General features: G+C 33.3%; 1 protein-coding gene across 6 annotated transcripts in view; it reads left to right on the forward strand.

The window, feature by feature from the left end:
* Positions 1-24997, forward strand: part of LOC149787533 (MYCBP-associated protein-like) — a 108961-nt gene that overhangs the window by 58112 nt on the left and 25852 nt on the right. For all 6 annotated transcript variants that reach the window (XM_089973662.1, XM_089973666.1, XM_089973663.1 and 3 more), the window contains 12 exons: positions 1279-1337; positions 3301-3407; positions 7969-8140; positions 9349-9468; positions 12573-12636; positions 15755-15837; positions 16414-16535; positions 17223-17356; positions 20415-20637; positions 22015-22087; positions 22640-22827; positions 23878-24024. In XM_089973662.1, the coding sequence (XP_089829788.1) occupies positions 1279-1337; positions 3301-3407; positions 7969-8140; positions 9349-9468; positions 12573-12636; positions 15755-15837; positions 16414-16535; positions 17223-17356; positions 20415-20637; positions 22015-22087; positions 22640-22827; positions 23878-24024 (1492 nt within the window). The remainder of the gene's footprint in view (positions 1-1278; positions 1338-3300; positions 3408-7968; positions 8141-9348; positions 9469-12572; positions 12637-15754; positions 15838-16413; positions 16536-17222; positions 17357-20414; positions 20638-22014; positions 22088-22639; positions 22828-23877; positions 24025-24997) is intronic.

Genomic DNA, 24997 nt, shown 5'->3' on the forward strand with positions numbered 1-24997 from the left:
TGTGCACAATAGAAGATTGGCTTTACACCAAGAAGACCAACTATTAATTGCATCTATATCCACAGTACAGTGAAACAAAAGATGCAAGGAATTTGAACAACCACTATTGATAGCCTACATTGACCCCAAATCATTTTTTTATACAGTCAACCAAACCACCCACTGGCTTCTAATCAATAGCATAAGACTCTCTGCCAAGGTCATCAACTTAATTAATTAAAGCCCTTTAACTAATATCACTGACTGCATTTGAGTCAGTAATGAATGTTTGAAATGGTTTCATATTAAGTCATGTTCAACAGGAATGTATCAACACCCCACACATTTTACCTGCCACTAGTGGACTGAACTCTGGAATGAAAGTCACAGAAGAGATAGAAAGACACAAATGAAGGTGACTAAGTTTCTGTCAACTTTTATTATGCCTACAGTGTCACTCTACTGTCTGTGTTGCTACAGATCTTACTGCTCAGCCTGGAACTCATGCAGGAGGAAGCAAAAACCTTGATCTGAAGATCAACTGTCATACTGATCAAACAAAAATCCATATGACCAGTCCACAAACCATCTCATTAGCTAAAACGCTACAGGGGTATTAGGTTAGGTATCTTGGCTGCACGCTTCACAGCTGAAATAGTAGTATGTAGTATTTCAGAGAACAGATGCTGCATTGAAATCACTCATGGAAAAGATATGTCTTAAAAATCAGCCTTGATAAAATATATCCAGTATAACTTATCCATCTTACCAGCTGTATGCTGCAAACACATATATGCTTTCATCAGCATTGACATAAAAGCTTAATGCCTTTGATCAATGGAGCCTTACCACATTTCCAGTGCATCCAGAGCATTGCCTGATATGGTTGACAATCATGCACTTAAAGCTGCAACTGGAAAACCAGCACAGGGCTGGAAGTGGGAAGACTGATGAGCATATGACTCCATATTGTAGAGCAGGACCTCAAGAAGATCAACCATGGACTACACTACTGATATAAAATGATGCAAGATAGCATCTGCTAACACTAACTAATATCTACAATATGGCATACTAATGATGATGATTTTGAAACAATTGTTTTAAAATTATCACTGTTTTTTGCTTCCTGCTAAATTTACTACATCATACCTTCCAATGTATTTATCCAATGGTTACTCCAGATTTTCAGATAAATAAGATTTATTTTTTGCAACTTTTATTAAATATCTCTTATTTAATATTTCAATGTTCAGATAAATAGAAAATGGTGACAGTACTTTTTTTTCTGCTTCACAGAGTGACAGTTGCAAAACCAGCCCCTTTAGATGCACCCATCAAACCCATGGATTATTCAGGTATGACCGTTTCATACAAACGCAAATCCTGTAGCATTAACCATTTTTTCATTAATCCAAGAAATTGTTTATCACAGAAATTCTACCATATTTACACTTTTGCAAATTGCATTTTGAGGTTCCAGTGATTACCCTCTTGAACAGCCCTTTGACCAGCAATATACCCACTTTATATGGCCGGAATCCTATGGTACCAATGGGTTTATGTTCAGAAGTACCCCTCAAGGATGGTCAAGCCTCTAATGCAACCAGTAGTCAGTATCTTATTGCAAAAATTATGAAAATAACTAAAACTAATGCTAAGAAGCACAGTATTGTTTAACTCAAGTCAGCATGACATCCAGTCGCATGATGACAGTAAAATGGTATTTTAGTCATTGTGGCTTCACTCTCCTAGATTACAAAATGGACTTGCAAGTGTACCAGAATAACAAATGAAAAATAAACTTCACATGACAAGCTCACTTTATAAACACAGAGAGTCTTGTGTAATGACTACAGATTGTCAATGAAGGAATATGTTGATGCAAAATGTGCATATTGTCATCCAACATACTCAGTTTAGAACAAAATGAGCAAGCAAATTGACAAAAATGCAAAGAGGGAGAGTCCTTTGATCACTGCTGAGAAATTTGATGTGAGAAATATGGTCAACAACAATAAACATTATCAATATACTTTCTAAAGCAACAAGTGAGAAAGATGGAACTGTTTGACAGTGATAATTACATCCATATATTTTTGTGCCCAGACTTTACTGACAAAATAATTTTGTACTATGATTGATGATTAGTATTTTAATTAGTATTGGTATAATTTATTAAGTAGGTCACAATAATCCGACAGCATACCTGTGATTTGTAATTGAATCTATTAAATATTTCAGAATCAGTAATGGCTTTCATGCCTCAGGTGCAGTTCCTATTCACATTTCTGATACCCCTCTAGAAAGGCCACCCCTCTTTCAAGCCTACTTTCCTGCTGCAGAAGGGGTGTCTTTATCAGTAGGGTATAGCTGTAACACTAACATTCTTCTCTGACAGTTTTTCATTCCTTAACTTGCCTCAATTGCCTGATGATAATGGTAAAACATAAACTATATTCATCCACATTATGTGGAATTTTATTTTTTTCCAAACTTGATTTGTCCAAAACTGACTTAGCGGGTGATTTGTGTTTTGAATATAGGAAGTAGACGGTTAGTTGCTTGAAATATTATTTTCAGATATTTGGCTCGTTTATTTTTGGGCTATTTTTCAGCAGTTTTATCACCTGTCCGTATTTGAGAGAAGAAATTTGTAAAACAATGCAAATAAATTATTTTAGTATCACTTTGCATTATGTTGAAGAAATATTCAGAGGAGAAATGTGAAAGCAAAAGACTTTTAATAAAATCATTTTTAAACAGTGTATAAGAGAATCAAAAACTGTTGTCAGCAACAGGTATAACATATTGTTACATTTATCTTGATTCGGGAGAATTTCTTTCTATACAGTTTGGACTCGAAACTTTGAGAGTCCCAGACATTCCAGTTTGCATGCATATGAACTATGACCTAACTTTGCTTGATGACCATTTAATTGTTCTGTGATTTGTGGACTTTTGTGTTTGTAGTATCTAATGATGTGATTACGAGACTTAATCATCATTAAAGGAGTTTCTTCATATTGGGCATATTCTTAAAAAAGACTAACGTATCTCAGTATTCCCATGAGAAAAAGCCTTAATTTAGCCTGATCCAGTCATTTGTTTAAACGCAAATAATGCTTACTCTTTTTGTGTAAAATTATGTTACTACACTATAACTTAATTATTCCTACTGTGCAACAATAATATGAAAATTGAATATAGATTTTAATACTTTCTATTTATGTGTGTGACCAAGGATTATTCATCAGTCTGGTTTATATAAACATGCTATATTTAATATTTGTCTTTCTAAGATCTCTTGTATGCCTATAGGTTTTTCTGGGCCTAGGTACAGTGTTGATGGAAGTGTAATACCACACAGTATTTTGGGCAACTATGAGGATTTCAAGAGGGAGGCAATTCATAGGGGAGATCTTCTGGTCAGTAGAAAGAACATTTTTTGATATTTCGAAAACAAAACATTGTATGGCAGGTATGGCGATGGGCAATATTAGTTTTTAGCTAACCTCTCCATATGGCCAGGTGAGTTTGTGGTATGGCCCTGCATCAGTCATGCATTGTCCAGCTTCTTTCTGTGAACAACAGACAGATTTCACAAATGCCAGTTATCAAAGGTAAAATTGGTTATAATATTATCGTATTGATCAGAAATGAAGTTTAGGGTGCCTCATGTTTTGAAGAAAATTGTGGACTAATTATATTAATACAGCATATACAGCGGGATCCTAAAATATAGAATGCAGCAGTAGCAAGGATGCAAGTTACCAAAATATTTCTGAAAAATAAAGAAAAAGACATCTATAGTGGATGAGAAAGAGTCTGCAGGGTTCAATGGTTGAATGCTCATTTTATGATTGTGCTGGGAATAAAAGTTGATGAATAGCTATTTCCTAATCGAGTTGTTTGCTTTTCGATATGAATTAAATTTATTTTCAACATAACAAGTCTTTGAATAACTGTTAAAAACATTATGCAGAGGTTTCAATACACATCACATGTGTACCAGCAAAAACATTGCGTATTATGTCACTGTCTAGTGTTATTGTTGCTTCAAAACAATACTAGATTGGGTTTTTTGAATGGACATGTTAAGAAACAACATTGTAAAGATGCAATTGTTAAATTGTTCTTTCTGTAAAATGCTGATGCCATGATTTCAGTGCAAGTAACCTCTCAGTGCTAATTCAAGAATTTCAAGTTTACTACAAATTTTGGATCTCGCTTAAATAAACTAGACTTTTTATTTATTAAATATGCCTTTCATGTGGTTCCCTGGCTATCTATTAATATTTTTCTGAATGAGCGAAATAAACTACTAATTAATATTGGATACCTTATTTGTGTTACTTACATAATAATTCTTAAAATAGTATTCATTTGGTCATTTGGAATCAGTTTATCTGTTGTGCAGGTAAGATTTGCATGCTTTTGAACTTTTTTATTCTACCCTATTTACTTAATTTGATACAAAAGGTTAATTAACATGATTATACAATGCAACAAACACTTCCAAAACACAGTTGGCACATAGTAAGGTTTTCACAGAAATGATCATGGGCATCACTCAGATGGTTGATTTGTCCCCTTTTATGTTGTTTGAATGCAAGAGGTCAATTCATACTTATGATGATTACACTGAAACTAACACAAATTTCAAGACTTATTTCATTGGTATTTATTTCTTAAAGTTTTGCCATTCATAGGCAATACCAAAATTTTTATTGAAGAATATTCCATTAATTATTGGTATTTTTACTGAGAATTTGTTTTTAAAGAAAATTTACAAAATATGTGACATCTTATTAAAAATGTAAACATATGATGTTGATTCAAAATTTCTGGGAAAACCCAACATTCTTGATGATAAAAGTGAGAGCTGTATCAAGGTTTCATTTACATACTTTGATCACAGTTGTATTCATGTTCAGTCAATAGGGGCTTATTTTAGAGTATTTTATAAGAAAAATGGGTCCCTGCCTGTCTCCATGTTATAAGTAGGTTTGTGAGATATATGGACACACTAAATTGAGGGAGCAGTGGACTTAGCTTTATTATTGTTCATTATTGGTCCTTGTTTTAGAGAAATCCTTTAAATTTGAATAAAAAATAATAATAATAATAATATAGGTAGGAGAATATATACATTCTAATAAATAGATATTATTTTCTTGATTGGATCTCCAAGGCCAACAACTAAAACTAATGAGGCACATCATCAAAATAAATGTTCCAAGCCATACAATTTTACAAAATTGCTTAATGACCTTTCAGGGTTGATAATTACATTAGATAATTACCAAAAATTAATTCCTCAGGATAACTTCCATCAGCTGTTAGACTTTTAATAGTGAGAGCATGCAAAACATATGATTAAAGAAAGATCAATGACATTTGCTGTAAAAACTGATTTTCTGTCAGTTCTTTTGAATATAATTAAGCTTGTATGGAGTAAAACATGAATAAGGAAATAAAATACTTTGAAAGGAAAACTGATTGTCTTTTTAAAAAAACACATGTAGTAAACAGAGATCATTGATTTGTAACTGTCATACAAAGTAATTATATGGATATTAATACAGGAAGTAAATTATTTGTGGCACATGTATATACTAATTGCACATAATCAGTTTAAATAAAATTTCATTCTGAAAAATAAAGAAAATTAATTTTTATTTAATTCGATACAATGGTTTACTTGTGGTGGGGGGAGGTGGGACAAAACAGTTTGTTTAATATATAGAACACATTTGTTGAACGCATTCATTAAAAATAAGGAAAAATATAAATTAATCCTGGTTAACTAAAAGGATCATCATTTCAAGTTTAATACACTCAAATAAATGAGAGCAATGTGTAATGTTTCACCATGTTCTTAATGTCACAATTCTGTCAATCAATAGTGTTTTACCCATTACTTTCTTCTTGATATGTTCCTAACAGAGGAGACATGGCCAACAACGCCTAATTGGAGATTGTAAAAAGAGTCTATTGCTTGTTACCACTCTGATACAATACACAATGTTTTTGCATACACATGATGGTTGTTGAAGCCTCCTGGAAAAATGCTATTAACAATATTTCAGAGTTGAGGTATCTTGAAAATAATGGTAATTGGTAGAAAAAAATTAAATAGCCTCATTAGAAAGAGCTCCTTATTGACAGTTATTCCTAACAGGATTATAAACTGAATATTCAGCCATTAAACAGCCCAGTTAGCACCTATCCCCCTGACTTCCTTGATATCCAGCAGGGATGGCATCCCTTTCTTAATTTTATTGAGGTCCCTTGGTGACTCATGCCCCCCCCCCACTTTTAGTGTGGTCTGTGTTTTTGGACCCTGTTGTGTGTGATTGGTTGAGATTGATTATGACAAGATCTATGCATATTTATAAGGTATTCTTGTGTCTGATTAGCTGAGCTTGTTACCACTCTGGAAGCTGAATTTTGATTGGATTTACATTCTCTTTCTCAGGTTCTACAATAAGTGAATTGTGCATATATTAATGAAATGATCTTGCAAGTGTTTGGCTGAGCTTGTTACTCGGTAGATCTAGAGAATATAATTTTAATTCAATTTGACTTAATATTGGTAAATATAATCAGGATGAATTTGATTATGAACAAGAGATCATGATGATTAATTATGCCATTATCATTCAAAAGAATTTCAACACACTATAATAATAAAAACATGACAAAAGCTTGGTGATTTTTACAATACTAAATAAGCCTGCTTAGTGAAATGGTCAACTTTATGTTATTAAACCAGGTGAGCAGTATCAAGACCACTTGGGCCTTTTGTTAGCTCAATGCCTACTTTGAATGTATTAATGTTCCTTAAACATCCAAATTTAAGTGGAACAGCTTGTGATTTCACACTAGTTACTTGGCTTGTATGATAATAATTAGGCCAATGAGAAAACAAATAAGGTAACGCCAACTTGGAAGTCAGCAGATCACGATTGCAGTTGTTTTGATAAAAGAATGTGCACTTTAAAAATCTCTCAATGATGATGATTACTTTCCAATTAGGTAATACTTTATTGAATTTTTTACTGTAAGTATGTCTAGATTTAAAAATATTACACCAGTAAATAACCATTAGATGCAGTATAGTGAAAGATTCTCCATACCATATTTACACAGGTATTAAAGCCAACCTATTGTGATTGATATACACCCAATCCTGTGTGCTTATCAGGTTTTCCACTCCATTGTGATTGATATACACCCAATCCTGTCTGCTTATCAGGTCTTCCACTCCATTGTGATTGATATACACCCAGGCTTGTCTGTGCATTATGTCCAGGCAGGTCAGATTTTATGCCCTAGTGCAATCCAAATACACCCAGACCTGTCCATGTATTATGCACTGGCAGATCAGATTTTATGCCCTATTGTGATCAGTATACACCCAGATCTGTCTGTGCATTATGCCTTGGCAGGTTTTATGCTCTATTGTGATCAGTATACACCCAGATCTATCTGTACATTATGCCCGGGCAGATCAGGTTTTATGCCTTATTATGATCAGTATACACCCAGATATGCTGTGGCAAATCAAGTTTTATGTGGTTTTTTTATGTTTTTAATTCAGATGAATAGTATGGACCTTGATCTCCATTATATAACAATATATATTGGTGTATGCTGTTTTCACTTGGGTGTACATTATATCTGGGAAATACTTTAATTTAGTTAATTATTTTTTCATTAGACTGGTTTGTTTATACACAGTGCATCAAACTGTCAAGCATGGATAGTCCAAAAGGAAAACAAATCTTCCTATCATCTGAACTTGAGGATTGGTTCCATGTTCCTTGAAGCATTAACAAAATTTATACATTAGGTTTTAGAATGATTATGTTTTCCAAGATAATTCTTTTATGATATCATATTTTTGAGAGATCCAGATGTATTTATTTTAATTTAGCAGTGATGTAAAAAGAATTATTATTTGTCATATTGTTTTATATGTAGGATTTTCCTGAAACCCATATCGAGCTGGTATCTGATGTCCCCACACTAAAGTATGAGAAAAAAAGAAAGAGAACAACACCATATGACCTGATAGCAGAGGATGAGAGTAAGGCACTTCAGAACTGGCAGGCAAAGATGCTGGAGAGGAAAAGGCAACAGGGACACATCTCCAGTATGCTTCAATCTATATTTTATACCTTATCTATTCATTAATACTAGATTCAACATAATACCTCCATATCCATGAACAATGCGGCACACCCTTCTCTCGCTAAAAGCTGACATTTCAGTATCTGTTACTACTGGTGAGTGCACATTTCTGGATCCAGGCATACCTTGTGTGAGTGACGAAGCTTTAAAAACCTGCTGAAAACATCATAATTTTCTTGGATCTTGTCACAATGCATCCTTAGGGAATGTATATAAATTAGTTGGCCAAATCAGTCTCAAAACAGATCTTGGAACTTATCACTATGCATGAGACAGTGACTTATTCAATGAAATGAAATCAGTCAGGCTCATAAGTACAAAGGTACTAAGGTACTAGTCATAACTAATATACTGAAAATTTAAAAAGCAGTTCATAAATCATGACCCTAATTTTCACTAATCTGGCTATATCTTGTTTGTTTTTGTTTGATTTGAGAACAAACTTCAATATTGGTATCATGACAGAGATCATGTTACCTGTTGTTTTCACCAGTACTGATAATAAGTCCAGACTTAATTCCATGATATTGAGTGGACACTACACTACATCAGTTTTCATGGGTCTATCTAGGATCTTGAACTTGAAGAATTTTCTTCCCTTGCTTTAATTTGATGCAAGATAGTAGCCATTTTTGTCCATGGTGACTTTCAAGTATTTGAAGTTATAAGTTGGTGGAGTTTGCTAACTTTTCAAACATTTTAATGATGCTAACTATATATTTTGCCTTTTTTCTAGACAAGAAAAGCTTGTTGAACTAATTGAATTTTCCAAAACTCAATATCTTCATTGTACTTTTTATGGAAGAATGACCCCAATTTGTTTGTTTGTTTGTTATTTAATGGCATGTCATTACATGAAAAGTTTATATCATACATAGGCTTTTGGCATAAACTGCCTTTCCCATGGACACAAAGAATATGACCCAGCCTGATCTGGGAAGAGTTCCCAGCCTGATCGGGGAAGATGACCCAGCCTGATCTGGGAACATAACCAAGCCTGATTTGGGAAGAATTTGAACCTTCCCCTATGTGCTCAGGAGTCTTCTACACTAAACACTCAATCAACTTGTCTTCTCCAGTTCTTCAGAAGATGGTGGATGGTGATTTCAAGGGTATGCATTAAAGCTTATGATGTAGCACATCTGTATCACTTGTGTTTATGTATTACAGAACTGCTGCAGATAGACCCTGATGACTTAGTGATGAACCAGTCTGATAACTTTCGTCAGATCCAGGAGCACAGATACATGATAGACAGAACCATTCCAGCAATAGACTATGGCAAAGGATGTAAGTATATTATAAAAATTATGCAAATGATAATGCCAGACCAAAACTACAGTACCATGAAAATTCAAAAAGAAGCTGCATGTTAACATTAACAATAATTTGTTTAATTTAGCAGTGGATAATTTTGCTTTTATAGTATGATTGCCTTCAAGCTGAAATGACAGTAGATGTTCAAGGTGGTTGTCAGGTACAATTAAATATCTTTATACACTCATAAAGAATGTGTTACGATTTTAAAGTTTAACATCTTACAATTCAGGAATGATACAGGATGTGTATATCATAATGTAATTTATACATTATTCTAGTTTTTAATTGTCATCTACAGCCTAGAGGATCTGTCTTTTTTAAGAATTAGTCTCTTTTCACACACACACACACACACACACACACACACACACACACACACACATGCATCCATATAAAATAAGAACTAATTCTAATAGGTGGTTTTTATATTAGGTTGTTAATGTCTTTAACTGGTTATGGACAGCTCTGTGGTATCTGGGTTTCACATGTGGAGGGAGGGGTAATTATGCATGTTGGTGTACACAGTGCTCTGTATGCTAAATGCATACTTACTTGCTCTAGTATACACCAATCCATTATACCTTTTTTGTATGATGTTTATTTCCCAGTTGTATATTATATATTTGCCTGTACATATGTAGATAATTGATCTCACTGAAAGCTTTGATTGACAGCTGCTATTAGCCAGTCAAATTGGGAATTCCACACACTGTTACATGATCCGCTATTACCTTATCAGTTCTCTAAGTAAACAAATTTATCAACCATTTTCTATTGTAGTTTGTTGCTTAGTCATCAATGTAATCTTGTGTGTGTGACTGGGATTTTAAAATGGTATTGAGTTGTAGTTATGATTTGTGTAACAGTGTAATCTTGTATATATGACTGGTAATTTAAAATGGTATAGAGGTGTAGCTATGATTTGTGTAACAGTGTAATCTTGTGTGTGTGACTGGGAATTTAAAATGTTATAGAGGTGTAGTTATGATTTTTGTAACAGTGATGACTGGGAATTTAAAATGGTATAGAGGTGTAGTTATGATTTGTGTAACAATGATGACTGGAATTTTAAAATGGTATAGAGGTGTAGTTATGATTTTTGAAACAGTGTAATCTTGTGTATGTGACTGGGAATTTAAAATGGTATAGAGGTGTAGTTATAATTTGTGTAACAGTGTAATCTTGTGATTGTGACTGGGAATTTAAAATGGCATAGAGGTGTAGTTATGATTTGTGGAATAGTGATGACTGGGAATTTAAAATGTTATAGAGGTGTAGTTATGATTTGTGTAACAGTGTAATCTTGTGTATGTGACTGGGAATTTAAAATGGTATAGAGGTGTAGTTATGATTTGTGTAACAGTGATGACTGGGATTTTAAAATGGTATAGAGGTGTAGTTATGATTTGTGTAACAGTGTAATCTTGTGTATGTGACTGGGAATTTAAAATGGTATAGAGGTGTAGTTATAATTTGTGTAATAGTGTAATCTTGTGTATGTGACTGGGATTTTAAAATGGTATAGAGGTGTTGTTATGATTTGTGTAACAGTGATGACTAGGAATTTAAAATGGTATAGAGGTGTAGTTATGATTTGTGTAACATTGGTGACTGGGAATTTAAAATGATTTAGAGGTGTAGTTGTGATTTGTGTAACAGTGATGACTGGGAATTTGAAATTATTGACGAGTTACAGTGATGTGCCTTTCTGGTACTAAAGGCATACTCATGTTGGCCCAAGCTTGCAAAGTTTGGTATCCAGGCATCTAAAGTCATACTCATTTTGACCCAAGCATGAAAAGTTTGGTATCCAGGCACATCTAAAGGCATACTCATGTTGGCCCAAGCATGCAAAGTTTGGTATCCAGGCACATCTAAAGGCATACTCATGTTGGCCCAAGCATGCAAAGTTTGGTATCCAGGCACATCTAAAGGCATACTCATATTGACCCAAGCATGCAAAGTTTGGTATCCAGGCACATCTAAAGGCATACTCATATTGACCCAAGCATGCAAAGTTTGGTATCCAGGCACATCTAAAGGCATACTCATGTTGGCCCAAGCATGCAAAGTTTGGTATCCAGGCATTTTGGATGTTCTTGGATCATGTAATGGACTGAAAGGTTTATAGTGAGTTATTTTGTTCCCTAACAAACTTTCTTAAATGTGGATCCAATCCCAGAATTTGTATTCCCAAACATCGTTTACTTTAATAATGTAGAGATCCATGTACTGACAAAGAAAGTATCACTATAGATATCATTATGTTTCAACACCAAGGCCTCCTATATATATATATACATACAATAAGTCTTGACCATATTTTAAGGATTTTAAATGTATTAACTTTTTCTATTATCTTTTGCACATTTTACAGAATTTTAACATCGTCAGATTTTATATTTTATCTTGCTGTACTTAATGTTTACATTTATTTGGAAGGGGTTTTTTTGTTAAATTTTTTCCAATCAGTTTTCAAGTTTTACAGACTTAACATTTAACATTACATTTCTGATCAAGCATGTTGGTGAAATTGTCCAAAAGTAATTTGCCATTTTTTTGCAAAATCTGTCATTAAATTTTAGTTATATGTGTATATACAGTTTAAAGTGTTACCAAAATTGTACTTGTTTGTAAAAGTTGATGTTGTTTCTAATAGTACTGTAGCTTACCTTTGACACATAAAATCATCATAATAAATAAAGGAATGGATAACTTCAAGTCACTTGCATTTGTTTGATAAGTGGGATAAAAAAAATTTACTTGTTGAAATTTAATCTCATTTGTACTGGTCAATAGAACAATTAATGTTCAGCCCTTGACATCTCATGCAAGTTTATACTATTGATGTTATTGTTGGTTTTGCAATTTCTCCAGCTGATATTGAACTTTCTACAATTCATTCTTGAATCTTGTTAATGACTTGTGTATATATATACAATTATAAAATTGTATTGACAGAATAATTGTATAAAGTATGTCTTTCAAGGTATCTGGAACTATTTGACATGAAAAATTAGTCCAATTTAATAAACATGAATGAGACAAAAATTATATATTTATTTTTCTTGTAGATCGTGTTGGAAGTGAGTTCTGGAAACAACAGGAAAGATTTGGTGATGAATTGACAGGGATAAAGTGAGTAAAACAGTTCACACATGGCAACTGTTAATTGGGTATATCTGTCTGTTTGACTGTCTTTTTTGAGATTATTTTATGAGTTCTTTGCACCACCTCCTCACTCACTTTCTCCATTTCTCTTTCTCTTTCTCTCTCACTCATTTTTAGATCATCTGACTGTAATGCCAAGTGATCTTGTTGACCCTGCGTCTAGTGTGCATGAGGTTTCACTGTGTAAGTGATTTTTCTCTTGAGAATATATGATACAATTAAGAATTTGTTTTAATAATATTTCACGATAAATGTTTAATGCTTTTCTAAGAAATTGAAATTAAGCTGCATAAATACTTTGACAAATGAAATAAGTACTAAAGGATATAAAAATTAAATTTGTAGATGTCTTGAAGGTTGAGAATTCTAAATATTATTAGTGTGTGGAACAGTATTGTGATGTTGAAGATCTGTAGAGAATTTACAATACAGCAGTTCTCGAAGATACTCCTGGCAAGTTATTCTGTTCCAAACATCAAACTTTATTGGTCTCTATTAACAAAAAAGTACTGTCTATTCTCCCTTATAAGGCCTGTCAAACTGCAGACAACAAAGATCCTGATCTGCTGTAGCATAATGTGGCACAGATCAGGGTATATGTTCTTTGTTTCACTGATTACTCCTAACAAACTGCACTGATATGTTGATGCATTTTGCGATGCCAGATCTGGGTCTCTGCAGTTTACAGTCGACTTAACTTGTATATGCTAGTGAGACAAAAGTAACTTTTCCAGGCATGATTGGAGAGGTAAAGCTTATCATTTATCAGGTAAGAAGATAAGACTTTATTATGTCAGACAACATGATCCATACATTTAAATTATAAATAAATTTTAAACATAAACAATCATAACCGCTCTGGTGGCCCAGCGGTTAGAGCATCTACCTCAGATGTGGGAGGTCATGGGTTCAATCCATACTGAGTCATATCAAAGACTTACAAAAATGCTACTAACAGCTGTCTTGCTTGGTGATCAGCGTTAAGAGGTTAGTGTTAGGACTGGTCGGCCTGGTGTCAGGATAATGTGACTGGGTGGGACTTCATGCTACATGTCTGCAGCATGATGCCCCAGTGTTAGACATCACTATAAACTGCCACACTGCAGACATCATAGCGATATGACTGAAAAATTGTTAACGCTACACACACATAAATGATCGTAAGTATCTAATCTGCAACAAATATTTTTAAAAGACATTTAAAGAGTAATTTGTTTCATCTGTGTATAATTTTAGAATTTTAAATGAATGTCATAGTTCCACAAAGATTTCAATATGCAGTTATTACTATTAGATATTCTTGTCATGATTAAAAAGATACACTTTTCATTAATTCTTCAGAACAGAATACATTATATTTTACAACACGGTAGAGGGACTGTTACATCATTGAAGGATTAATAGTAAACAAAGACTATTATTATAACTGGTAACTAGGTTTTTTTTCTTGCATTTACTAAAGTCTGTCCACAGAGAAGCACAGTAAATTGCACAGCAATAAGTTATGAATAATCTTATTTGATATTAAAAGAACAATTTTTAAAATCACATCAAAGCTCTCAAAACTCACACTATTCATTCAGGGGTCCCTCAAGGCTCAGTTTTAGGCCCTCTTCTTTTCCTTATCTATATCAATGATCTATTAAATAATGAATCCACAAATACAGATTTGTTTGCAGACGATGCAACCTTGTATCCATCTAGTTCTGATACTGAGTTATCCAAATGAGATTAAACTCAGACCTTATTAGACTGCAAAACTGGGCACAACAAAATAGGATGGTAATTAATGAAGGTAAAACAAAATGTATGATTTTGGGGACATCACAAAAGTTACACAAGTCAGGGAACCCAGAACTATCTCTTGCAATAAATAATCATGCGTTAGAAAATGTCAAACATGAAAAGCTTGTAGGTGTGTCTGTAGATAATAATTTATTATGGAATGACCATATTGATAAGCTTAGTAAAGCACTGTCATCCAGAATTGCCCTACTCAGCAGAATCAAGAAATATTTACCTATGGAAACTCGCAATCTATACTACAAGTTATATATTCTTCCAACAATGGATTATTGTTCTAATGTATGGGGAAACTGATAAATCTGAGCTTGACAGAATTTATAACCTTCAGAAATGAGCAGCACACATAATTTTAGGTGCATCTATTGATCATCCCTCAGAAGCATTGTTTACAGAACTCAGATGGTTCACAATATATGACAGGATAGATTTTCACAAAGCAGTTCTTTTATATAAATGTCTACATGGAACTGCACCAGAGTATGTTCAGGACTTATTCAGGCTTTTTTCAACACAGTACCAGTTGAGATCAATATCACATGGAAACCTTCTAGCAACAAAACCAAGAACAGAGCAATTTAAAATGAGTTTCCAATACTCTCGTACAGTTGTGTGGAACAAGCTCCCACTACATGTAAAATCTGCTGAAAATATTAGATTATTTAAGAAGAGATATCATGAGCATGTATGTGTTTCTAATAGATTATGGAATTTAGTATTTTTATGCTAAACATGTTGGGGCCCCAAGTGGCCAAGTGGTCTAAAGTGCTCACTGTTCCGGATCACTGCCATCTCATCTCTGTCTGCGTGGGTTTGAGTCCAAGGCTTGGCTAGCATGGGTACGTGGGAAAGCCTGCCAGTAGCTTCTCGAGGGTCAGTGGTTCTTCCCTGGGTTTTCCAGGGTTCTTCCTCCACCAGTTATACTGGCCGCCATGTATAGCCTATCTTGTGCTGAAAAATGGTGTTAAACCCTTTAAAAACAAAAACAACAACAACTAAACATGTTAAAATGAACAGTAATTATTGCTATTTTCTTATAATGTGCATTGTTATACTTGCCTTAAGTTGGCCGCAAGGGAGAATAATCCTTGACTAATGAGTCACCCTCTATAAATAAAGCACTGTTATTATTATTATTATTACTAAAGCATGTTTTGAATACACAAAATTTTTATGAAAGATGAGAACTGTAAATATCTTGACGTTCCCTTGAGATACATCTATTTGATATATGTTGTAAAACGTTTGACATTGAAGTGTTCTTTCGTTTTTGACATTTCAGTATGACATTGACTCAGACAGAAAAAGGCTACCCACCACCAATTGAACATGTTGGTCTCTCTAAGATGATCAGGAATGAGAAAGGTACTTGATTCTGTCTTTGTCATCTGTTAATTACTTAAGTTTGGTTGATGCAGCTAATTGAAAAACTTTGAGTTTATTTTGACAACTGCAATATCCAATTTAATGACATAGTAATAGAATTACATGTATTTATATAATTATTTTTTTATTCATGTTTAATTTTAGAGATTCTAATTTGTTGGATCTTTTCAAATACAGTTACTTAAACTATTTGTACACAAGTTGCAATAGTTTTTAATACTGTTCATCAGATACTTAAAATAAAATTATATTAATTTGTGTGATTTGTGTTCATTTAATACAAAAGAAATTAGTAAGTAAGCATCTTTTAATATATATTTGATGTATATACAATAATTTACTTAAAATTATATGACATCAGCTGCTGGCAGTGTGTGGCATATTCTAATACAGAATGAAAACTAGTTTTTGAACTTCAGATCGTATGTGTATCAATATACAGGACTTGTTCTGCCAAAACTCCACATACTAAATAAGCATACCTGTTGTGGATACATACAAATTTATTGTATTCTTTCATATTTGCTGATTGTCCATAGTTTACCCTGCATACAGGTATGACATGGATCCCTGGTCAAACCAGAGCCATGCACTATCCCTGGCACAAGTCACGATTCCTGGAGCAGAGACAGAAACAGCTACAGAAATACATAGATGAGCTTGACCCTCACAGAGTGGTCAGTAGCACCTACTTTACAATGGCACATGTAACGCATGACCTTATGTTGGAACAATTTGTAACTAGCTAGGAATATATTTTATAAATGGAAATAGAATTGGTATGAAAATATAGTGTAATCTGTTAATAATGAATCTTTAAGAATTCATGAGAGTTTTTGTTATAAAATTAATTTTATTGAAATAGAAATACATAAAATTTTGTGTAATATAGACACAAACCATTACCATGTTGTGATGTATACCTCCATTTCTTGCCACTATTAAATTTTGTTGTTGTCAGATGTCAGACATTTTTGCAGCACTTTAGTTTCATGGATCTGTCATTGTTTGTTCTTCAAAGTTTTTCAGATATAATTATTGGTAATTAATTAAGTTTATGGACATGGTCATTATGTTCTCTGCTTTAAAAAAATAGCACAAAAAAGGAATATTAGGAAATTGTCTGAATTAGAGTTTGTCTGGCTTCTGTCCATTTGGATGAACTGATTGTATACACAAAAGAGTAATTTAAACAAATAAAAAGAAAATTAATACTGCCATATTATGTTGTGAATATGCAATGACTGACAGTTAGTGACAGATGGGTTAGCTGGCTGTTGTTTAATAAAATGTATGTCGAGAAAGTTTATGTCTCCCAATTAGGGCAGATAATTAGTACATTGTAGACATCCTTTTTCTACCAGGACTTTGAGGGGCTTGAAGTAATTGGCACCAATGATCCATACATGAAACAGGAAAAGCTGGCAGAGTCTCCTCAGCCAACCAGCATGGTTGATGATGGACTTTTTGAGGAGGAGTTGAATCATGCTGACAATCTGTAAGTAGTTTGCTGAAGAATTTAAAATTTTTGAATCCGTGGGAACAATATTACTGTAACATTCAAGTGTTTTAGAATACATAGTTACAAGCATTTCTGTAAAATAGTTCTTAATTTATAGTTTGATGTTAAGTGTTAGTTACCATGAAATAAAGAATGAAAACATGTAAGTTTTCTCTTACTAGCTTTCTTAGGCATTAATTTGTTCCTGCATGTGTTTCAGAATAGCGTCTTAACTGTCGAGAAATTCTGTAATTTGTTGATAATTTAGTGAGTGATGATTGGGTAAAAATCATGCCAAAGTATAGGGCCAGAAGTTTTCATTCTTGCTTTCAACATTTGGATTTTATTTCCATCTGTTCATGGTAAATGGGAGATAACTCGTGTATCTAACTTGACTAAGTAGGGCAGTTGAATTTAAGTCATTATCCCCAAAGCCTAATAGGTGGGGTAATCCACTACTGCATACAGGTAGAGGGATCACCGAGGGCAGTGAGAGCTTAATCAGTGCATGTAACGCTGAAACTCACAGACAGTATTTGACTGACTCATAGAGGTTGCTACTTGAAAGAATTTGACTGCTTGTTTGTTTCGGATTCCTTAAACTAAGCTGACATTTGGCCAAGTCATTTTAAATTATCAATAAACTGGTATAAATATTATGCAAGATACAGAATTAAAAAGCTCATGGAAACTGTTCAAGGAGTGATTTTCGTTCTGTTATCTTATTACCATTATCCCATATGTAATTCCATGAAATTCATTGCCAGTTCCCACAGAATGAAACAGTCATCAATGCAGCCTTTCAAAATTGTTAGAAAAGATCAAATTTCAGTTGTATTCAGGTCTAAATTCCTTGTTGTGCTGGTCCTGTATATCAATGGTATAAAGTTGTCATGTGGGATAAACATCTATACTAATGACTGCCGGTACATGTACAAGGTTAATTGCACCACTTAACTGTTCTACATGGGAGACTAAATTGGTAAAGTACAGAGTTAACATGTCAGGATAGATAAAAAGTTAATACTGAATTTTGTAAAATAAAATATGTTAACAAACAACAGCACTTACTATCAAGATTCTTGAGCTATACCCAGAAAGTCTTTAAATTTATAATTAATCATTAATTCATTTGTTTTTGTGGGTCTCAGTTTTAATTTTTTTTTTGAATGACATTTTTTATTCTTAAATTTATGGGGGAATGGTTATATAGTTTGTTCAGATGAATCAATATTTATTGGGTCTTATACTTGTTGTTCATAGAAACCATGAAATCTATCAAATGCATACATTAATAGTGACTTCATGGCCATATGAAAAAGATAATGTATATGTTGACCTTAATGTCAATAATGTCTGCTTGAAATCTTGGCATATTTGTGATTCACTAAATCCTTCATGTACATGTACTGCTTTTTCCCCTGTGGGCTTGGGATGTAGAATAGACCCAACCTACCCTCCTACATGTCACAGGAAGTGACTAATAGAGGCAGGAGCCACAGTGGTAAGTGTGCCAGACTTCTCGCTAAAAGGGTATTGGCTCACATTCTATGATAGAATCAGTCCAGGTTGACTACAGTGGTGTTTCTTTGGGCAAGGTACTTTACTTCAGTTGCCTTGGGCATTAAATAACCTATTTGTGTTGTCATACCATAAGACACCAACCCAAACCAAATATGTACTGTTACGGCCATCTTGAAATTTGAGTTGTATGTATCTTGCAAAAATAAGTAGATCATCTTTAATCAGCTTTAAATTATTGTATATTGCAAGATTTTCATTTTTTTTAGGTATTCATTTGTGGACTTGGAAAGTTGATGTTAGGGCACTAACAAGACATGGACAGGGCTAATTAAAACTACTCATGCTCTCATTTTAGCCCATACAAATTATCTGTGCTGGGGAAACTAGGCTAATTACTTGCCCTGGGCCAACTGATGCAGATTCACTCCTTGAGAATATCTTTGTGTTTTTTTTACTTAAATAAACTCAGAAACACATATTTGCCCAAAAGTCTAGCATCCATCAATTATCAGTTACTTCTGCCTATTTGTATTCTTGTTGTCGGTCCAGAACATGTCACACAGGAAGACAGCTTAGTTATTTACACAGGCTCAAGATGCAAACTTGATACTAAAATGAGTTCAGATCATGAAAATATTATGTTCAGAGCTAAGACAGCAGGTTTAAAACAGAGCTTCTTTAGTTAGAACATAAATATTGTAGTGATACATGTAAATGTACTGTATTGAGCATAGTGAAGATAGGGTTAAACGTCTGCTGTAACTTTCTCCAGGCTCAATTTATAAAAAGGTATATAACTTTAAAGGGCTTCTTATCAACAATTAAATCGACCCTTTTTAAACACTATTTATATACCAACATATCCATTTAATCAGAGTAATTTTAACATTTTTGTTCTGTAAATAAATATGAGTTACATGCGAATGTACATGAATTTCAATAGTTATGCTTTGTTCTGTAAATAAATATGAGTTACATGTGAATGTACATGAATTTCATAGTTATGCTTTGTTCTGCAAATTAAAATGAGTTACATGCGAATGTACATGAATTTCATAGTTATGCTTTGTTCTGCAAATTAAAATGAGTTACATGCAAATGTACATGAATTTCAATAGTTATGCTTTGTTCCGTAAATTAAAATGAGTTACATGCAATGTACTTGAATTTTATTAGTAATGGTGTTTTCAATTCCATTCAGTAATTGTCATCAGTGAACTATGAGAAAGACTTTTATCTATTATTTGTTCCAGTTAAAATTTTCACAATGACAGTCTTAGTATGTGTGATAGTCAACATGCATAAACTGATACAACACAGTATATTGTGTCATGTAAGTAGCTAATAAAATGCAAAAAACAATTGCAGTAATCACAAAATTTCATACTCCTTATTGCAGATGGAGTGTGCATTTATTGTTTGGTATTGTGTTCTTTTGCTTATGTTTTGGCAAGCTATGAGACACCAGTACTTTCTCAATGCTTGTCTGATCAAACCAGTCAAAAGGTTACTTGTGATCTTTACCATGCAGGGATCCACTGAGAGACCACCCTGATGTCTACCAGACTCCTATTTTTGGCCCCTCCATCCAGTTTGCAGGCCAGCCAGCCCGCTGGACTGGGGATAGTTTTAGTTTCCTAGACAAAATTGGGGTCGAGGCTAGAGTGACCTTTGAGTCATATTCTGGAGACAGAGTGACCAGTTATCTGGCAATTGTAAATGATGGAACTACAGCCATTTATTATGACTGGAAGGTGAGTATTTTCTAAATGTGTTTAATGTGGAAGTGTCATTTTACTCACTGTCTTGCTTTGCTTCCTTGGTTCTCTACGTAATTTTGAACATTTACTGATCAGTTTTAGTCATCCCAGTGTTACATTTACCAGTGAAATTAAAATCTGTCATATTCTGTTCACAGAATATTTGTTATAATATATTTATTAGCTCACTTCTTTTTTATTATTTTATGTCATTTATGCCTTGTCACTGTATATATGGACGGATGGGTGGTTTAATGTTGTGACAGCATAGTACTGGCTATATAGTGCCAACTAAAACTTAACTTTTTGCATATAAAAAGAGGAAAAGTAGAAAATGTAAAGTAAAGAATTGCCTGAAAAAATCTTAAGTTCAGAAAGGAGCCAATAATTTTTCATCAAGACCACATTAGTCTGAATCCATTTTTGGCATTATAATTAATGATTGGCATTACAATTAATGTTTACAATGACAGATGGAGACTGTTAAAACTTTGTAGAGGTGAGATTTGTATTTGTTGTTCACCCTTTGGTACAGTTAGTAGTACCTGTCTTCAAAGACAACCCCTTCTGCCAAAAACGTCATGGTCTTTCAAGACAGGTTTTACTCTATTTACTTTTATTTTTGCGTAGATTCCTTTCATCATATGCTAGATACATGACTCCCATTCTTTTCCAGTATATGATATCTATTTTAAAAGAATTTTTAAGAAATTCATTGTAATATTTAGCACAATTTCAGGATATAGTCAACTCCACTGATAATTCAGTTGCTTGTCATGAAACACTGCTTGTTATGGCATACATTACACAGTCCTGTGAATGTCATTATATAACTCAATCATTTAATCTTAGCTTCTATCAGTGTCACTTTTTGTAAATTATCAGATATTATGAAGTATTGTTGAAATTCCTCTTCGATAATAAATTTGCTATGACCTACATCATCTTACTTTAGACCCCGTTATGCTAAAATTTACTATGATTCATGAATTTGCAGTTGAGTTACAGCGTTGGATAACCCCATGAATGATCCAACCCTTTGTCCATAAAAATATATTTGTCATGTTTCTGCTTTGGTGTAAAATTGTGAACCATTTTAGAAAGTGTAAAGATGTTCTAATTACTTCTTTCTAAAAATAATTCCTGTTTTGAACTTATAAGTAAGTTTTGGAAGAGTTGTTAATGGATCAGTTGTTATTTTATATGACTATTGTTAATAAAAACATGAGTTGATAGATTCATGATGTTTTAAAGAAACAATGTAATTTTTAACAAAAACGTTTCAAGTTCATTACTTCTTAATTCAGTGGGATATTTTTAAAATCTCAGTTTACACAATATATGCAACATTAATAACTGTACTAATTTCAGAAAAAGGCTAAAGAGAATCCATTTGATTTGGTGTTTTCCCATGTACAAAGGTTTTATTTCAACAACAGCAGTGGTGAGTTAATCAAAGATATTTTGTATTGTTTTATGTGAGTTACATAAAACATGCTTATAACGAACCTCAATGACATGAATACATTTGTTGATCAAAGTAGAATTTATTGCAGATATTAAAATAAGCTTAGACTATATTGCTTTCATTATAAGTATATTTTGATTTTATTATTTAAAAAATTTATAAAACAATTTTTTGGTTTAGTAGATAAGCACAGAGTACATGTATACAAGAATATCTTGCTGACTAAATTAGGGAAGTCATAATGTTGTTATTCATTCATGGTATTTGTCCAGTGTTTAATAAATAACCAGTTAGTATAATTTTAAGATAGTCAAATAACAGTTGACATCATGGTTTGTCATACACTAACATGTTGATGTAAATCTGTATCGTAGCTTTCATTTTTAATTTGTATGTTGACCTGAAGACAATCCTCCAAATGATTATAGTGTTGATAAAGCATGTGTTCATGCAGATGATAAATCTTTTAATCTTTTGTCACTTGCATTTTGAGTCAGGATGTATTTATCAGTAATGATTTTTTTGAAGGTGTTATTCTTCCTGGGGAAACCATGAGGTTCCCATTTGTCTTCAAATCACCCAATGCTGGGGTGTTCCATGAACAGTGGCAGTTTGAAACACGACCCACAGTGTGTGGTGGGGCCTCGCTTCTTGTGACCCTTAGGGGCATTGCTCTGCAAGAAGACAAATACAGACGAAAGAGACTTGAACTGGAGGTTTGTTTATTCATGATCAGGGACTGTATTTGTTCTAATAGGCATGTAATTAACTTAATTAGTTGAAAGCAGTCACATGAAACCATCTAGATCTTATGATTTCATTTTAGAATGCTTGATACTTCTCTTTGAAATCATATTTTACTTCTACAGTACATTGTTATACACAGATAAACTCATTTACTAATAGCTGGACAGTAATTTGTTTGTTCTGCAAGCTTTTAATAAAAATTAAAGGAACTTTGTGATTGAACTCACAGTTGTATTTGTTGTGACGAAGGCAATGTTACAAATATTAATTAAAAGATGCATAGATTGATGCAAACAGCCTTGTCTTTATGCGCCTGCCAGTAGGAATGTCTCTACAGGGCATGTCCCCTGCTTCTATGTTCTCTTCTGTGTCTGGTTAAATATATATATATAATTTCTGGCTTTTAGATGCTAGTTGTTGTATATTGCTCTAACTTGTGCAGCATATATGGAGGGTCATTCATGCATGCACACAATATCAGGTAAGCATTATTATGTGCACTGTGCTGAACCTGTGTCATGCACAACACAATAATGCTTGCATTTCACATCATTTTGTGCAATTATTCTCATGGTACTAAGTAAAGATCAAACATTTTATGGGGATGGGATGGTTTATAAAGGTAAACAATTATTTTGTAACTTTGATCCAACTTCAAGTTTGGTAGACTAGTAGAATTGTCATGGGTAAGGATATTTGGTTTTATATATTGATCCAATCCGGTATTATACCCTACAATTGTCTCAGTACAATTAGTGTTTTGCTGTACCAGAGCTATAACAAGTTCATTTACAGAAGTAATTCATGCAAAATTGTGGTCCTGCCTTTTCTAGAAGATGGAATTACATTGATATCACTCTTTTCAATGGTGGTGGTGGTGTGAAAATTAAGAGATTCTTATGCTTAAATTTTGTGGTAATAATATTTAGCTGTATACAAGAAAGTTACATCTCTTTGCTCTATACAGGCAAGGCTCCATTTATTTTATTATTAAAGTAACTTTTAATTTTTTAAATCAGGCTGACCTGCAGAGAAAACAAGCAGAGCAGGTTGTGCGACAGCTGTTGAATGAAATTATTGATGGACTACAGATTCAGAACAGGCCACCAACACCAATAGATTCCTACATCACAGAGGAGGAAATATTCCAAAGAAACAATCCTAGGGTATGATTTAACTCATGGACTTTACAAATTATGCATCTTTTGTGTAAGCTTTAAAAATGGATGAATTGTTGAAGGCCTGGTTTGATTTGGTTTCTTATTTTTCTCCTTCATTGTAAGTTATGCTGTATAGCAGTTTATTTTAGTGATGGTGAAAGTTTAGCAGCTTAACAGCATCAGACTAAGAACATAAAAAAAAAATTCTCATCAGTTAAAACAGACATGGACAATTTTATAATCCATGTTGTTACATTTTGAGGAAAACAAGATGAAACATTCCTCATATTGTCCAATATGAATGTTTTTTTATTCTCCATTCTCAACCTACATGGTAAAAGGGACTACACAACAACTGTAGATAGTATCCAGAGTAAATGCTTACTTCCAGGTGTCACCTAATCTTTGGAACTAGTATAGAAAGTCAGTTATAATTAGATTAATAGGCTACATTATCTTTAAGTAAAATTCTTTTATCACTGTCACAGTCATAGTGAATAAAGAGTTGCCATGGACACTATGAAGGTCTCTTCATGCCATGGACCTCATGTGGCATTTGTGAGTATGCAGTAACTATTCAAGCTTACAATTGTACTTGTTTCTAATCCAAACCAACAGGTCAGTTTCATTAAACACCTTTCTTTTTCTCAAATGGAACATATTGGCACTTCATCCAGTTGCATAATTTGTTCTTCATGATTCTTCCCATGCCAAATTGTACAGAAAAAGCCATTGAAATCTGGCCTCCTTAGATTGTAATTTATATTGACCTGTTTTCCTTTGATTGTTGTGTCATAAGATATAATTAAGGGGACATTAAAAAGACAACTTCTCTTTTTCCCTGCTAAATAAAACTTCCCTATATCTGCAGTTGCTAAAATAAAATAAAAAATTGTAAACCCTTTCTTTCATTCAAAATCACTAACTTTTAAATTTGCAAACGTACAAAATGAGAAATTATTGTTACATATTCCTTTAG

This window comes from Sinohyriopsis cumingii, chromosome 11 (genome assembly GCF_028554795.1).
Source record: "Sinohyriopsis cumingii isolate HCF-2022 chromosome 11, ASM2855479v2, whole genome shotgun sequence".
NCBI classification, from domain to species: Eukaryota; Metazoa; Mollusca; class Bivalvia; order Unionida; family Unionidae; genus Sinohyriopsis; species Sinohyriopsis cumingii.